The sequence below is a fragment of the Scomber scombrus genome, chromosome 19 (assembly GCF_963691925.1).
Source record: "Scomber scombrus chromosome 19, fScoSco1.1, whole genome shotgun sequence".
Classification (NCBI taxonomy): Eukaryota; Metazoa; Chordata; class Actinopteri; order Scombriformes; family Scombridae; genus Scomber; species Scomber scombrus.
The window spans coordinates 5,101,206-5,118,545 of NC_084988.1; the positions used below are offsets into that span (position 1 = coordinate 5,101,206).

Genomic DNA, 17,340 nt, shown 5'->3' on the forward strand with positions numbered 1-17,340 from the left:
AACATTGTTTTTATTATGACTTTATTATGAGCCATTATTAACATTTATTTTGTTTATTTTGGTCTGTGAAACAAAACTATGTCACCAGAAGCTGGTTAGCTGGAAATAGCGTCATATAACACTGAACTATTCCTTTAAGGTGAAAAACACACAGCTGTTTCAGGCAATTATGCCTCTAATGACAGTTTCCGGCACATTTTGTTTTTGACTGTCATAAAATTATTGGTCCAAGATATTTATCACTCTGGTTGTTTTTAAGGCAAATAAAATATGTTTGAAGTGGAAACGAGTAGCAGACTGAAGCAAACTACCCATTACATTACACTGAAGCACGTTGTTGTTAAATTACTCTAAAGCACATGTATGTGTTCAAAATAAAAATCATAAATTGTCTGTGCATGTGTGTCTTAAAAGCCTTCTGTAATTTCACTCCACACCACTGATCATGAATAAGAAAACGTACCTGGTGACTCTTGGGAGGGGCCCGACCCGTAGGTTGGGAACCACTGCTCTAACACTGATGCTTCACTATTAATAATCTAATGATGTCATATATAATAATATATCAGTCAGAGGGACCAAACTTTACATAAACTACATTTTACTGATAATTACTGTCCCGACAACTTACGTGTTACAAGTTATAAAGATTTTTAAAAGTTTAAAGTTTTAAAAAGAAGGCATAAGAGTGTTTCCTGTTTCTTTATACTCCTCCTGTCTGACAACTAAAGCAGTGTTTTTCTCTGGAAACTTCAGATGCCCTCCCATATTCAATGGGTCCCAAGTCCTCAGACATCCAGACTGCTACTTCTGCAGAATCAGTACAAAAATGACACTGATTGAACTGACTAAGACGTCTGAGAGTCAGTTTAAGTGAAGGTGGGCGTTGATTTGTGTGTCCTCCATATGATGTCATGTATGATGCGGTTGTTTAAATCACAGGACCCCCTAAATTACAGACCTACAAGCAGTAATTATGCATCTGTGCTTCAACATCACCAGTTTGGATGACATAGTGACGCTATGCTGCTTTGCTTCAGTGAAAAAGGCTTGACAGACATTTGTAAGAGGCTCCTTCCTGTTGTGCAACAGCTCCTATTATCTCCGTTTGTTATTACCTGTGGCTGTTACTCTTTGAAGTGTTTGAACCACGGCACTTTTCAACAGGACACTTTCCTGACGTGAGGTGACACTCAACATGATTGTTTCCCCCACTTTTAAAAAAAACCTGCAAATATCCCCTTTTTGCAGGTTTCGGTGTTCTGTCATTTTAAAGGAATTCCTTCTAATAAAGTTGAGTTGCCCAATATGGAAATAAATGAACAAATTTGAATATATGTTGCTTTTAACCACAGAATTCAACTTTTCACTATGTATCACATTACTGTATCATCTGAAACTGACTTTACAGTTTAATACTATAATCTGACCAATCTTAAACATTACCCCTTTATTGGATGCTCAAGCTCAAATCCGAGCATCCAGCTTCTTGTGTCCGTGGCAGAGGCACCAGCCCCTCTGCAGTGCCTTGAGGCAGCTCCATCATTGTTTAGACTCCACTAAATCCACTGAGCATTTACTGTGAATCAACAACACATTGCAGTAAAATCCTGTGCAATGCCGCGTGACCTCCACATTCTGTTGTTTTATGTTTCTTTTGACTGTTCTGGTTTTCTTTTTAAAAGCCTGAAGATATGTTCTCAGGTGGCTTAGAGACTCTAAATTTTCTGAGGTGTGAACATTACATCATCCTGCAGGACACACTTCTAGTTTGTACTGTTCAGCACATGAAATGTATGATATACTGCACAGTATCATTAAGATAACAGAAGTCATGCTTCAGTACACCAGATGAAATGACTTTGTTGCTTTTGTTATCAGTGTGGCTCCTTGGATGTTGGTCTGTTGCTCCAACTTCAGTCTGGACTGAAATGTCTCAATGCTAATGAATGGATTATCGTGTCATTTTGTACAGATGTTTATGGCTACCAGAAGATGAGTCTATTTAGACTTTGGTGATCTCCTAACTTGACATTTTCGTTGTTTAGTGAAGTGAACTACTGGAGGGATTACCATGAAATTTTGTACAGATATCTTTGGTTATCAGAGGGAGCATCCTGCTGAGTTTTTGTCCCAACACTTACTCATATTCTATTACTCATGAGGAGCAGATGGCAGTGATCGCCCTCTCAGATATATATATATATAAAAGATGAAGCCAGACTTTTGTTTTAGCATCAGACCGCAGCTCCTCAGCTACTCAACTTACTCTCAGTGAAGAGATGAGGAACTGCGTATGACTGCAAAACTTGTCTGTTTGGGTCTATTTTGATTTGGGAGTAAAAACTGTGAATACATTAAGAATTTATGATTCAAACTGATACACATTTTGTAAGAAGCACTTCTCCCAGTCTACTCATGCTGAACGACCATTTCTTCTTGTGATTATTGCAGACAGGCTGCTGTCACTGCAGAAAATTTACCAAGAAATCCAACACTCGTTGTTTAAATACAAATCTTTTAACGAAATGTCAAACATTGAACGTTTGAGCTTGACAGTGCAGAATGATGTATGTGCAGAGTTTGATCTGTTCATCACTGACCTGCAGCTGGAACCAGCAAATGTCAAATACATGACTACAAGACATCTGGAAAACATACAGCCTCAGTTATCTCTTTTTAGTGATTTTACAGAAGCTTTTATCATTTATGCAACCCAGTCGGTGGCCCTTTTCTGCGCACCAAAATACTACTTATAGAAAATGATATTACATTATGTTTAACTAATCATTTAAAATGTTTAAATCCAAATTGTTATGTGTGTTTGAGCCAGTTGTTTTAAAAGGTATAATTAGTTATTTTCATTCTTTATAGACACTCAATTTAAAATTGGTTTTTTTTCCTTTTTTCAAATAACAACAAATGCCTTCAGAGCACAAGAGGGTCAGTGGGTTTATTTCAATGAGTGGAAGATTATACTAATACTAGAGGTTGCATATGCGCAGTAGTGTTTCTCTGTCCTGATTATGGCAGGGATTAATTAAGGCACTTTCATTACTCTCTTTAATAGCATTATTTTTTTTTAGGATCTAATACCCAGCGATGATCTTGTACACCACATCGCCGACCTCAGAAAGTGAGAATATCAGTCTTACACTTGTTTAAACTGGATACTAGTAAATATGTCTAATTTATCTTGTTACAATATGATTAAAATAGATGCTTAAGAACAGGATGAAAGAAAAGCCTTGAGACTGGAGGCATCATTAAATGTTTTATTGAGGAATAATCTGTAATAAAAAAAATCACAAAAATCAATCAAAGGCCTAACAGTATTTTCATCAGAGAAAACAAATCAAACATTTTAACTGAAGTTTCTTACAGAGGCTGTAGCAAATGTTTTTATGAACTGCCTCATTAACAGAAGTATAAAAGGACAAAGGATGGGTCACCTTTGCAGCTTTGTGTAACTACAATACATTGGTTACCAGCTGAATGTTGGTCAAACTACTGAAACATGTTTGTAAAGACAGTTGGAGGCAGTGGTAGGCATGGCGATGGACGAGGCAAACGGTCCCAGTCAGCCAGTCGATACCCACAGTCAGTAGGTGCAGATAATAAAGGTGGAAAACAAGTCGTTTTCTGGTTTTGGATTAATTTCTATTCCAACAGGAAAAGCATGTGAAAAGTAGTCTAAGTTTTGGCTAAGGGACCAAAATCTGTCAGTTCACATTACTGGAGAATTAAGAATAACACTTTGACTTCTTACTGGTCTGAGACACTGGCGGATTGCTCATTAACTGAAAGGTTGTGTTCGTCACAGACCTGCTGCTGGAAAGTTTATTCAGCAGGTAAATGTCAAATACATGACTACAAAGACTCTAGAAATATTTACCCTGAGAGGTGATACAGAACCGCCTCAGTTATCTCTGTTTTAGTGATTTTACAGAAGCTTTTAACATTTATAGAATAGCTAGGAAATTAAAAATACAACCCAGTCGGTGGCTCTTATCAAAATATAAATATAATTAACCAAAATACTCTTTATAGAAAATTATATTACATATGTTGAACTAATCATTTACAATTTTTAAATCCAAATTGTTATGTGTGTTGGAGTCTTTTTGTCATTTGGGAACTTAAATACTGCTGTTTTAAAAAGGTATAATCCATTCATTTCCTTCTTTGTTAACATATGCCTTCAGAGCATGAGAGGGTCAGTGGGTTTATTTCAATGAGTGGAAGATTATACTAATACTAGAGGTTGCATATGCGCAGTAGTGTTTCTCTGTCCTGATTATTGCAGGAATAATTACACAGGTAGAGTATTATATTGCAAAGACTCGGGCACTTTCATTACTCTCTTTAATAGCATTATTTTCTATTAGGATCTAATAACCAGTGATAACTACATGTTATCTCGGTCGATTGGTCTCTATGAATCAAAGCTCTATTTCTAAAACATGATCTTTGTTACGTATATTTCTGCTTTTTACTATTTAACTGTTCGATACGTCATATATTCAAATACTTTCTTTTGTGTGGTCTAGTGGTTATACAGTGATAGTGCTAATAGCAAAACCATCTTCCCCTTACAAAAGTTAATGTTTGTCGGCATGTTTTTCCGTCTCTCTCTCTCTGACATCAACGGCTGATCTTGTACACCACATCGCCGACCTGCAGGATCCCCGTCTTCTTCACAGTGTGCAACTGTCCAAACAACGGAGCCGATTTATAGATGTGCTTCTCAGATGGTTCGCACAGCCGATAGCTTTGAAAAAACAATCATCGGAATGAGTTCAGAGGCATTTAGGTGTGAGGTTACTACCACACACTGCACTTGTACATACTTTAAATAATTAGACTATATTTACTTCATAGAATAAGAAAAGTTTCCATTTGAATGAGTTTTGACTGACCAAATTCAAATCACAAAGATATAAATTATATTTACATGTACAAAACATGAAGGAAACTGTAGTTATAAATAAATTAGGAACTCAAAAAGTACTATTCTAGATACTTATACTTAAAGACACACAAGTGTCCCAATTTTGAGCTTTGTGTTGGAATTTGACTTTTTTTCTCTTTTGAATTTAATTATGCATGATTGTTTTAAGTCTTAAGTCTTAAGTGGGAAATAACATTCACAAAAGCAGCTTTGTCACACTTCAGCCTGCATCTATTCAACATGCATACCAGTATTAGACATTATTAGGAAAAGGACTTTAGGCCACTCAGAGCTTCTCTGATATGGATATGTTCTGTGGCTGAATTCAAGTGCAAGATGAAAGTAAGATGTTTAGAAAACCATGCACTCTGTCTTGTTTTGTAAAATATCAACCTTCTCTGAACAAAATTGTTAAAATGTTTACCTTTTCAGTGTTTCCAGAGGCTCTTTTCTGCTGATTATGCCTGTTTCAGGGTCAACTGTAGTGAAAATGCATCTGGCAAGAACACAAGAAACATTCAAACATGTGAAAGTGCAAAATCCTGCAGTAAGACAAACTGTTGCATTTCTAACAGTGCAGCTCTGGATTCACTGTGTTTTGGGTAAATGAAGTGATTCTGTGTGCAGCATGGACTGTGTTACCTTCCACACGACATTACACGCTGCAGCCTAACTCCGCCAATCTGGATCTCTTCCCATGAATCCTGAAAAAGCAAAGCATTTGGTTGTTGAGTTGGAGATAAAATTAGTTCACGCTGCTCACACCAAAAAGGGCGAAGTATTAGTCAGCCATAAAGGACCAAATGATAACTTTTTCAGACAGGAGGTAAAGATAAAACAAAGCCTCATGGGCTGTGTGTGCAGAGACACATTTTGAAGTTCTAATCTGATATTTTCAAGACAGTTTGTTGCGTTTTTCTTTGTTAAGACCACAAAAATATATAAAAACACTTTTAATCCATGCAGTAGAGTCAAAGCTGAGGCACACTTACCTCATCAAAAGCTTCACAGTCACTTATGATGATGTTTGGGCGGAAACGCTCCGCTGTTACGTCCTTGTCTAACTTGCTGCTGAGATTCTTGACAGAAGCCTCGGACAGGAGCATCACAGGTCCGACATCTGGGTAAGCCACCTGCTGCAGAAGTGGGAAACAAGTACAACCTCAAATGGAAATCCTGTTTCTGGTAACACATTGACACTGTGAACAATTAAAAGTTAGTCATTAATGGCACATCAGTGTTTGTTTTGCTTTTATTTGTCACAAAAATGTAATGGGTAAGAATTTCAATTAGGAAAGTAGGATGGGGCTCAAGAGGTAGACTGGGTCACCTGCTAATCAAAAGTTCAGTGCTTCGATCTCTGGCTCTTCCAATCAATGTGAAAGTGTCCTTGAGCAATATACTAAAACCCAAATTGGGAAATCTGGGAATAAAAAGAAACACACACTCTCACACTCTCACACACTCACACACTCACACACTCACACACTCACACACTCACACACACACACACACACACACACACACACACACACACACACACACACACACACACACACACACAAAGTCCATTTTACCTCAGATTGTGAGAAAAGAGGCTCGAGATCTATCGGCTTCCTGGGTCTCATCTGGGGTTCAAAGTGCACCAAGCGAAACGTCGTCTCTGCCGCCAGATAACGAGTGAGCCAATGAGACACTTCGTCACCGCAGTCCCGACCCTGAATGTCAGCGCCAAACACTCTGCAGCATAGAAACAACACGAGCCATTCATACAAGTCTGAAAACAGATGACAGTGTTCTCCACATTATGGAAGTAATAGGGAACACAAAGTTCACAGCTGACTTCTATTGTCTGCATCTCTTTATTAATTTTAAAGATGATTAGCTTCAGATAGTGATGATATTTTAGAAACTGACTCCTGATGTAGCCAAGAGGACAATAAAACTGCATCAACAAGTCAAATAAATAAACATCCTATTAAAGAAGATTGGCCAGACAAAATGAAACCCCGAAGTTGACCTGCAGTTGATGACGTTGTTGTCGGGCTGATCGACAGGAAACCGCAACTCTTCCATGTTTGGGCCGTTCAGACAAACCTGAACTCCCTCGCAGGTCAGAGACACCAACACCAGACGAGGCTGCTGTCTGCCTGTCACCATGTGACCGTCCTCTGTGACCAACAGCCAGTGTCTGCAATCAAAACAAACACAACTGTGGATTTCCCCAATCTGCGTCATATGGCATCCCTGAATGAATTCCAGTAACCAGATCTGTAAAATTAAGCTCTCACAAACTTAAAACAAAGTTACCAAAAAGGGAATAAAAAGAATAATTACAAAACATGTATTTAATGTATGACGTTTACAGTTTTTCTCATGAACTCTCATGAACTCGTGCCATTTTTGCTTTTTTACCTGATTTGCTCATGTTCTGTGTTATCACTGTTAGCACTATTGAATAAACGGGGTAATTCCCTTTGAAAAGCATCCAAGGTTGTAGACCTAGTCTTGATGAAAGCCTCCACAACAGTTGGCAAACAAATGTATCAGGACAAACAGAGACGGAAAATGACCTTCCAAAACCAAATTCAACAGGTATTGATCATAGGCTAAACAAAAGGCAGGGTTTTATTTGTGCCACCTTGCATCCACAATAGTGAAATAAACGTAATGTCTACTTGGAGAGCGTTAAAATTGCCCTAAACCAGCTGGACAGTTTAAAGTTCAGATTAAATCCAGTTATGCTGTAAAGCTGAATCTAATTACTGTTTATTTAGTTCATCAACAGCAGGGATGCAAAATGGCACAGGTGAATGGCCCAAACCTATTTAATCACTACAAGGGATGCACAATTATGAAGATCCATTTCTGGGGAAAAACAGGTAGAGAAAAAAATAATTACTGGAAATGTTCATGGTAAACTATGAGACATTAAGTCAAAACTATGAGACAATTACCTTTTTTTTTTTTTAACCAAGGACAGGTTTAAAATGTTTTAAGTCTGTCCTAAAAAAAACCATTTATGTGCCCAAATTAACACTGAAATATTTTTTTTCTTGCTGTAATCATTCCTCCTGTTCATACTGACCATTCGAAGATCCCTTCATAATGCACTTATAATGTAAGTGATGGAAGATAAAATCCACAGTCCTCCTCCTGTGCAAAAATGTATTTAAAAGTGTATATGAAGCTAACATGAAGCTTCAGCCGTCCAAATGAGTAAAAAAATATGGATAAATATCCACTTGATATGATTAACTCAGACTGCTGAAGCCTCATAAGCTTCACATCAACTTTAAATGACTGTGTGGACACACTGTGGATATTGGCCCCCATCAATTACAGTGAAAGCACATTTGAAGGAGATCTTTTAACAGTAGGTATGAAGAGGAGGAATTATAACAGTGAGGAAAACCTCTTTCACTGTTCATATGGACACCTGACTGTTGTTTTTAGACACAATTGTGAACTTGTCCTTTAAGTAGTAGTTTATCTAAAAACAGTTTCTGTTGGTGTGAACAGGTAAGAGACATTATTAATCTATCTAGCAGCAGTTTGAGTTTATTATTACCTAAGCACACAGTATCAGTAATTGATTGTTGGCAGGTCATGTTTTGTTTTGTTAGTGTATAGTTGATTCCTGTTATTTTGTCCAAACAGGTCAGTAAACAGGATATGTGACTAATTGCACTCTGCACATTATAAACTCAAAGCTTTAATGCAGCACTCACCGATCCTGCAGCTCTCCAAACTTCAAACCCATTTTGTGGCATTCTGCAAGAGCCACAGACACCCCTTTACCAGACTTCAGAGGGTGAATGAGGAGCTGGGACACTACGCCTACACGAACAACTTTTTCAGGCTTTAGTAAGTATTTATATCCAAGACCAAGTCCCAGAACAGCAACACCAGCTCCACCGATCAGAAAAGCAGTTTTTTTATTCTGGGACAATGCGTTTACAGCCAGCTCTTTCAGATCCATTTTGCAGCCACGCAGATTTTCATGGACATTGAACTTTTGTTAAAGTGACAGCGGCTTTTTATGTGCAACGTCCACTTGCTGTGTGTCTGCAGCTTGTTGACCAGGGGGCAGGCCACAACCTATGTATGCAATACCCTCTCTGACCACTATGTTGGTTGCAATGGCAGAGTGGCGCTGTCCGTGTTTCAGCTCGTTGACTCCGTGAACTTCGCTTGAAGACAAGAAGAAGCGAGCAAAGTTACGACTAAACTTAATAAAAACTTCAAAACAGTCAAAACATGAAATATTCGTGTCTATCAAAGATTTTTCTTTGTTTCTCCGCTTTGGAGATGGGTGAACGGTAAGAGACTTATTATTGAAAATATTGCTGAAAGTTTTATTTTTCATTTATGAGAATTATTTGTATTTTATTGTTTTGTATTGTTTGGTCCCATGGAAAATAAGACAGAAAAATTCTAATTTGTACATGACAAATATTATTATTATTATTATTATTTTAATGGCCCATTTCCATATCCATGAATGTAGGAGCCAAAATATGTTTTGTTTATGCTTATATTTGCTTCAGCTGCACATATTGCGTCACATGCAGTGATTGACACATGGGTGTGGTTTCCCCTTATTTTACCTGTTCACTTGGTTGGCAGCGGGAGATTTGGACAAAGGGAGTTAGTAGAGTTCCGATATTTTCTGTTGACCGTCACCATTGTCATCATCATCACCATCGTTTTTCATCACTTTATTCTTACAGTCGGATCACATCAGGGTTTTTTATATGTTTGTGGAACAGCTGCTTGTCAGTACCTTTTTGATTTTTCATTCAAATAAACTGCAGTAAAAACATCATCTGGACTTTAGTATGATTTTGTGGACGTTTCACAGATAAGAGCCTACTAAGTCTCTCAGCGGCCTTTAAAAAAAGGAATCGTTACAATTAATGTATATTTACAGGTAAGGTGGTTATACAATGATAGTGCTAATAGCAAAACCATCTTCCCCTTACAAAAGTTCATGTTTATCGGCATGTTTTTCCGTCTCTCTGACATCAACGGCTGATCTTGTACACCACATCGCCGACCTGCAGGATCCCCGTCTTCTTCACAGTGTGCATCTGTCCAAACAACGGTTCCGATTTATAGATGTGCTTCTCAGATGGTTCGCACAGCCGATAGCTTTGAAAAAATGATCATCGGAATGAGTTCAGAGGCATTCAGGTGAGGTTACTACCACACACTGCACATGTACATACTTTACATAATTAGACTATATTTACTTCAGAGAATGAGAAAAGTTTCCATTTGAATGACCAAATTCAAATCAAAAAGATATAAATTATATTTACATGTACAAAACATGAAGGAAAATGTACTTATAGACAAATTAGGAACTCAAAAAGTATAGTTCTAGATACTTAAAGACACTCCAATCAGAGCCTTGAATCTGCCTAAAAGTCACACAAGTGTCCCAATTTTTAGCTTTGTGTTGGAATTTGACTTTTTTTCTCTTTTGAATTTAAGTATGCATGATTGTTTTAAGTCTTAAGTGGGAAATAACGCACACAAAAGCAGCTTTGTCACACTTCAACCTGCATTTAGTCAGCATGCATACCAGTATTAGACATTATTAGGTTTGTGTTGCGGCGTTGTGAATGACTTTGGCCACTCAAAGCTTCTCTGATATGTTCTGGGGCTGAATTCAAGTACAAGATGAAAGTAAGATGTTTAGAAAACAATGCTTTCTGTCTTGTTTTGTAAAATGTCAACTTTCTCTGAACAAAATTGTTAAAATGTTTACCTTTTCAGTGTTTCCAGAGGCTCTTTTCTGTTGATTATGCCTGTTTCAGGGTCAACTGTAGTGAAAATGCATCTGGCAAGAACACAAGAAACATCCAAATATATGAAAGTGCAAATCCTGCAGTAAGACAAACTGTTGCATTTCTAACATGTTAACATTGTGATGGCAGTGCAGCTCTGGATTCACTGTGTTTTGGGTAAATGAAGTGACTCTGTGTGCAGCATGGACTGTGTTACCTTCCACACGACATTACACGCTGCAGCCTAACTCCGCCAATCTGGATCTCTTCCCATGAATCCTGAAAAAGCAAAGCATTTGGTTGTTGAGTTGGAGATAAAATTAGTTCATGCTGCTCACACTAAAAAGGGCGAAGTATTAGTCAGCCATAAAGGACCAAATGATAACTTTTTCAGACAGGAGGTAAAGATAAAACAAAGCCTCATGTGCTGTGTGTGCAGAGACACATTTTGAGGTTCTAATCTGATATTTTGATGACAGTTTGTTACGTTTTTCTTTGTTAAAACCACAAAGATATACTGTATAAAAACACCTTTTCAGCCATGCAGTGGAGTCAAAGCTGAGGCACACATACCTCATCAAAAGCTTCACAGTCACTTATGATGATGTTTGGGCGAAAACGCTCCGCTGTAACGTCCTTGTCTAACTTGCTGCTGAGATTCTTGACAGAAGCCTCGGACAGGAGCATCACAGGTCCGACATCTGAGTAGGCCACCTGCTGCAGAAATGGGAAACAAGTACAACCTCAAATGGAAACCCTGATATCCTGTATGTAGCAGGTTGTTTCTGGTAACACATTGACACTGTGAACAATTAAAAGTTAGTCATTAATGGCACGTCAGTGTTTGTTTTGCTTTTATTTGTCACAAAAATGTAATGGGTAGGAATTTCAATTAGGAAAGTAGGATGGGGCTGGCTCAAGAGGTAGACTGGGTCACCTGCTAATCAAAAGTTCAGTGCTTCGATCTCTGGCTCTTCCAATCAATGTGAAAGTGTCCTTGAGCAATATACTAAAACCCAAATTGGGAAATCTTGGAATAAAAAGCAACACACACACACACACAAAGTCCATTTTACCTCAGATTGTGAGAAAAGAGGCTCGAGTTCTATCGACTTCCTGGGTCTCATCTGGGGTTCATAGTGCACCAAGCGAAACGTCGTCTCTGCCGCCAGATAACGAGTGAGCCAATGAGACACTTCGTCACCGCAGTCCCGACCCTGAATGTCAGCGCCAAACACTCTGCAGCATAGAAACAACACGAGTCATTCATACAAGTCTGAAAACAGATGACAGTGTTCTCCACATTATGGAAGTAATAAGGAACACAAAGTTCACAGCTGACTTCTATTGTCTGCATCTCTTTATTAATTTTAAAGATGATTAGCTTCAGATAGTGATGATATTTTAGAAACTGACTCCTGATGCAGCCAAGAGGACAATAAAACTGCATCAACAAGTCAAATAAATAAACATCCTATTAGAGAAGATTGGCCAGACAAAATGAAACCCCGATGTTGACCTGCAGTTGATGACGTTGTTGTCGGGCTGATCGACAGGAAACCGCAACTCTTCCATGTTTGGGCCGTTCAGACAAACCTGAACTCCCTCGCAGGTCAGAGACACCAACACCAGACGAGGCTGCTGTCTGCCTGTCACCATGTGACCGTCCTCTGTGACCAACAGCCAGTGTCTGCAATCAAAACAAACACAACTGTGGATTTCCCCAATCTGTGTCATTTGGCATCCCTGAATGAATTCCAGTAATCGGATCTGTAAAATTAAGCTCTCACAAACTTAAAACAAAGTTACTAAAAAGGGAATAAAAAGAATAATTACAAAACACATATTTAATGTATGACGTTTACAGTTTTTCTCATGAACTCTCATGAACTCGTGCCATTTTTGCTTTTTTACCTGATTTGCTCATGTTCTGTGTTATCACTGTTAGCATAATTGAATAAACGGGGTAATTCCCTTTGAAAAGCATCCAAGGTTGTAGACCTAGTCTTGATGAAAGCCTCCACAACAGTTGGCAAACAAATGTATCAGGACAAACAGAGACGGAAAATGACCTTCCAAAACCAAATTCAACAGGTATTGATCATAGGCTAAAGAAAAGGCAGGGTTTTATTTGTGCCACCTTGTGTCCACAATAGTGAAATAAACTTAATGTCTACTTGGAGAGTGTTAAAATGACAAATCCAGTTATGCTGTAAAGCTGAATCTATCCATCCATCCATCCATCCATCCATCCCGGGCGGCGAACCGATCCAGTGAGAGTTGGAGGTCACGGTCTGATGAAGCCAACAGGACCACATCATCTGCAAAAAGCAGTGACCCAATCCTGAGGTCACCAAACCGGAACCCCTCAACGCCCTGGCTGCGCCTAGAAATCCTGTCCATAAAAATTATGAACAGGATCAGTGACAAAGGGCAGCCCTGGCGGAGTGCAACCCCCACCGGAAACGAGTCCGACTTACTACCAGCTATGCGGACCAAGCTCTGACACCGGTCGTACAGGGAACGGACGGCCAGTATCAGGGGGTCCAATACCCCGTACTCCCGGAGAACCCCCCACAGGACCCCCGAGGGACACGGACAAATGCCTTTTCCAAGTCCACAAAGCACATGTGGACTGATTGGGCAAACTCCCATGCACCCTCAAGGATCCCGCAGAGGGTGTAGAGCTGGTCCACAGTTCCACGACCCGGGCGAAAACCACATTGCCCCTCCTGAATCCGAGGTTCGACTATCCGACGGACCCTCCTCTCCAGTACCCCCGAATAGACCTTACCAGGGAGGCTGAGGAGTGTGATCACCCTATAGTTGGAACACACCCTCCGGTCCCCCTTCTTAAAAAGAGGGACCACCACCCCAGTCTCCCAATCCAGAGGCACTGCCCCCGATGTCCACGCGATGTTGCAGAGTCGTGGCAACCATGACAGCCCCACAACATCCAGGGCCTTGAGGAACTCCGGGCGGATCTCGTCCACCCCCGGGGCCCTGCCACCAAGGAGCTTTTTGACTACCTCGGCGACCTCGGCCCCAGAGATAGGAGAGCTTTCGCCCGGGTCCCCAGACCCTGCTTCCTTACCGGAAGGCGTGTCGGTGGGATTGAGGAGGTCTTCGAAGTATTCTCTCCACCGATCCACAACGTCCCGAGTCGAAGTCAGCAGCGCATTGTCTCCACCATACACAGTGTTGACGGTGCACTGCTTCCCCCTCCTGAGACGCCGGATGGTGGTCCAGAACCTCTTCGAAGCCGTCCGGAAGTTGTTCTCCATGGCCTCACCGAACTCCTCCCATGTCCGGGTTTTTGCCTCAGCGACCGCTGCAGCCGCCCCCCGCTTGGCCTGCCAGTACCTGCCTGCTACCTCCGGAGTCCCACAGGCCAAAAAGGCCCTATAGGACTCCTTCTTCAGCTTGACGGCATCCCTCACCGCCGGTGTCCACCAGCGGGTTCGGATATTGCCGCCACGACAGGCACCGACCACCTTGCTGCCACAAGACCGGTCGGCTGCCTTGACAACGGAGGCACGGAACATGGCCCACTCGGACTCAATGTCCCTCGCCTCCCCCGGTACATGGTCAAAGTTCTCCCGGAGGTGGGAGTTGAAGCTCTCTCTGACAGGAGACTCTGCCAGACGTTCCCAGCAGACCCTCACAATGCGTTTGGGCCTGCCAGGTCTGACTGGCATCCTCCCCCACCATCGGAGCCAACTCACCACCGGGTGGTGATCAGTTGACAGCTCCGCCCCTCTCTTCGCCCGAGTGTCCAAGACATGCGGCCGCAAGTCCGACGACACGACTACAAAATCAATCATCGAACTGCGGCCTACGGTGTCCTGGTGCCAAGTGCACATATGGACACCCCTATGCTTGAACATGGTGTTCGTTATGGACAATCCGTGACGAGCACAGAAGTCCAATAACAGAACACCGCTTGGGTTCAGGTCGGGGGGGCCGTTCCTCCCAATCACACCCTTCCAGGTCTCACTGTCGCTGCCGACGTGGGCGTTGAAGTCCCCCAGCAGAATGATGGAATCCCCAGAGGGAGCACTCTCCAGCACCCCCTCCAAGGAGACCAGAAAGGGTGGATACTCTGAACTGCTGTTTGGGCCATAGGCACAAACAACAGTCAGGATCCCACCTGAAGGCGGAGGGAGGCTACCCTTTCATCCACTGGGGTAAACTCCAACATACAGGAGCCAAGCCGAGGGGCAATAAGAATCGCCACCCCTGCCCGGCGCCTTTCACCAGCGGCAACTCCAGAGTGGACGAGAGTCCAACCCCTCTCGAGAAGACTGGTTCCAGAGCCCTTGCTATGCGTCGAGGTGAGGCCGACTATATCTAGCCGGAACTTCTCAACCTCGCGCACCAGCTCAGGCTCCTTCCCCTAACTTCGCACCTGACCCCTTTGGCCCCTCCTGCGGGTGGTGGGTTCACTTGAAGGGAGTCCCATATTTTCTCTTCGGGCTGTGCCCGGCCGGGCCCCATGGGTGCAGGCCCGGCCACCAGGCGCTCGCCATCGAGCCCCACCCCCAGGCCTGGCTCCAGGGGGGGCCCCGGTGACCCGCGTCCGGACAAGGGAAACAGAGGACCATGTGTTTCACTCATCATAAGGAGTCTTGTGAGCTACGCTTTGTCTGGTCCCTCTCCCCGGACCTGTTTGCCTTGGGTGACCCTACCAGGGGCATAAAGCCCCCGACAACTGAGCTCCTGGGGTCATTGGGACACGCAAACCCCTCCACCATGATAAGGTAGTAGCTCAGGGAGGGGAAGCTGAATCTAATTACTGTTTATTTAGTTCATCAACAGCAGGGATGCAAAATGGCACAGGTGAATGGCCCAAAAGTATTTAATCACTAGAAGGGATGAAAAATTATGGAAATCCATTTCTGGGGAAAAGCAGGTAGAGAAAAAAATAATTAATGAGACATTAAGTCAAAACTATGAGATACTGACACATGTTTTTTTACTTTTTAATTGTCCTTGTTTTACTCTTACTTTAGTAATTTGATCTTGTTGTCGGTCACCACCAAGGATAGGTTCAATATGTATAAAAACAACATTTATGTGCCCAAATTAACACTGAAATAGTTTGTTTATTGTTTTAATCATTCCTCCTGTTCATTCTGACCATTAGAAGATGCCTTCATAATGCACTTACAATGTAATAGATGGAGGACAAAATCCACAGTCCTCCTTCTGTGTAAACATGTATTTAAAAGTTTATCTGAAGCTGATATGAAGCTTCAGTCGTCCAAATGAGTCGAACAATGTGGCAGATATCAACTTGATATGACTAACTCAGACTGCTGAAGCTGAATATGCTTAAGTATGAAGAGGAGGAATGATTACAGTGAGGAAAACCTCTTTCACTGTTCATATGGACACCTGACTGTTTTTAGACACACTCAAACAATTGTGAACTTGTCCTTTAAATAGTAGGGTAGGAATTTATCTATTAATCTAGCTGCAGCAATTTGAGTTTAGTATTACCTAAACACACAGTATCAGTAATTGAATGTTGGCAGGTCATGTTTTGTTTTGTTGTTTTTGTGCATAGTTGATTCCTGTTGTTTTGTCCAAACAGGTCAGTAAACAGGATATGTGACTAATTGCACTCTGAACATTATACACTCAACGCCTTTATGCAGCACTCACCGATCCTGCAGCTCTCCAAACTTCAAACCCATTTTGTGGCATTCTGCAAGAGCCACAGACACCCCTTTACCAGACTTCACAGGGTAAATGAGGAGCTGGGACACTACGCCTACACGAACAACTTTTTCAGGCTTTAGTAAGTATTTATATCCAAGACCAAGTCCCAGAACAGCAACACCAGCTCCACCGATCAGAAAAGCAGCTTTCTTATTTTGGGACAATGCGTTTACAGCCAGCTCTTTCAGATCCATTTTGCAGCCACGCAGATTTTCATAGACATTGAACTTTTGTTATGTTGCTTTTTATGTGCAACGTCCACTTGCTGTGTGTCTGCAGCTTGTTGACCAGGGGGCAGGCCACAACCTATGGATGCAATACCCTCTCTGACCACTGTGTTGGTTTGCTATGGCAGAGTGGCGCTGTCCGTGTTTCAGCTCGTTGACTCCGTGAACTTCGCTTGAAGACAAGAAGAAGCGAGCAAAGTTACGATTAACTTTGATAAAAACTTCAAAACAGTCAAAATATTAAATATTCGTGTCTATCAAAGATTTTTCTTTGTTTCTCCGCTTTGGAGATGGATGAACGGTTAGAGACTTATTATTGAAAATATTGCTGAAAGTTTTATTATGTTTTATAAGAATTGTTTGCATTGTATTGTTTTGTATTGTTTGTTCTCATTGAAAAAAAGACACAGAAAATGTATTTCTTATTTATTATAATGGCCCAATTCCATATCCATAAATGTAAATTTACAGGTAAGTGACCATGCTTTATGTCATTTAGCAATGAGATTAAACAATACATTCAGTCAATTCAATGAAAGCGTTGGGGAGTAACTAGTTACATGTAACGGTATTACATGATTTAATTACAAAATAAATGTAGCTGTAATCTGTTACAGTTACTGAGAAAAATTGTGTAATTACA

General features: G+C 41.2%; 2 protein-coding genes across 4 annotated transcripts; both read right to left on the reverse strand.

The window, feature by feature from the left end:
- Positions 1-3,261: 3,261 nt before the first annotated feature.
- On the reverse strand, positions 3,262-9,073 carry LOC134001378 (mitochondrial amidoxime-reducing component 1-like). 2 transcript variants are annotated; one of them, XM_062440963.1, is made up of 7 exons: positions 8,683-9,073; positions 6,972-7,142; positions 6,529-6,691; positions 5,944-6,084; positions 5,594-5,655; positions 5,376-5,447; positions 3,262-4,771 (listed from the first exon to the last, which is right to left on the reverse strand). In XM_062440963.1, exons 1-7 carry the CDS (start codon positions 8,931-8,933, stop codon positions 4,645-4,647), a joined length of 987 nt encoding a protein of 328 aa, XP_062296947.1. In that variant the 5' UTR covers positions 8,934-9,073; the 3' UTR covers positions 3,262-4,644. The 2 variants fall into 2 exon arrangements, with proteins under 2 accessions (XP_062296947.1, XP_062296946.1); XM_062440962.1 differs by having other exon boundaries at positions 5,944-6,087.
- On the reverse strand, positions 9,024-16,731 carry LOC134001379 (mitochondrial amidoxime-reducing component 1-like). 2 transcript variants are annotated; one of them, XM_062440965.1, is made up of 8 exons: positions 16,414-16,731; positions 12,266-12,436; positions 11,823-11,985; positions 11,320-11,463; positions 10,964-11,025; positions 10,728-10,799; positions 9,937-10,105; positions 9,024-9,144 (listed from the first exon to the last, which is right to left on the reverse strand). In XM_062440965.1, exons 1-7 carry the CDS (start codon positions 16,662-16,664, stop codon positions 9,979-9,981), a joined length of 990 nt encoding a protein of 329 aa, XP_062296949.1. In that variant the 5' UTR covers positions 16,665-16,731; the 3' UTR covers positions 9,024-9,144; positions 9,937-9,978. The 2 variants fall into 2 exon arrangements, with proteins under 2 accessions (XP_062296949.1, XP_062296948.1); XM_062440964.1 differs by lacking the exon at positions 9,024-9,144 and having other exon boundaries at positions 9,658-10,105.
- Positions 16,732-17,340: the final 609 nt, after the last annotated feature.

Bases quoted from the DNA above. Each gene is read 5' to 3' on its own strand.
- LOC134001378 (XM_062440962.1), bottom strand. From the start codon at position 8,933: ATGGATCTGAAAGAGCTGGCTGTAAACGCATTGTCCCAGAATAAAAAA. The intron at 7,143-8,682 runs GTGAGTGCTGCA...TTTTGATTGCAG, and splicing joins TTTGGAGAGCTGCAGGATCG to ACACTGGCTGTTGGTCACAG. The intron at 5,448-5,593 runs GTAACACAGTCC...TGTTCTTGCCAG, and splicing joins CGTGTAATGTCGTGTGGAAG to ATGCATTTTCACTACAGTTG.
- LOC134001379 (XM_062440965.1), bottom strand. From the start codon at position 16,664: ATGGATCTGAAAGAGCTGGCTGTAAACGCATTGTCCCAAAATAAGAAA. The intron at 11,026-11,319 runs GTATGTGTGCCT...TTGCTTTTTCAG, and splicing joins ACTGTGAAGCTTTTGATGAG to GATTCATGGGAAGAGATCCA. The intron at 10,800-10,963 runs GTAACACAGTCC...TGTTCTTGCCAG, and splicing joins CGTGTAATGTCGTGTGGAAG to ATGCATTTTCACTACAGTTG.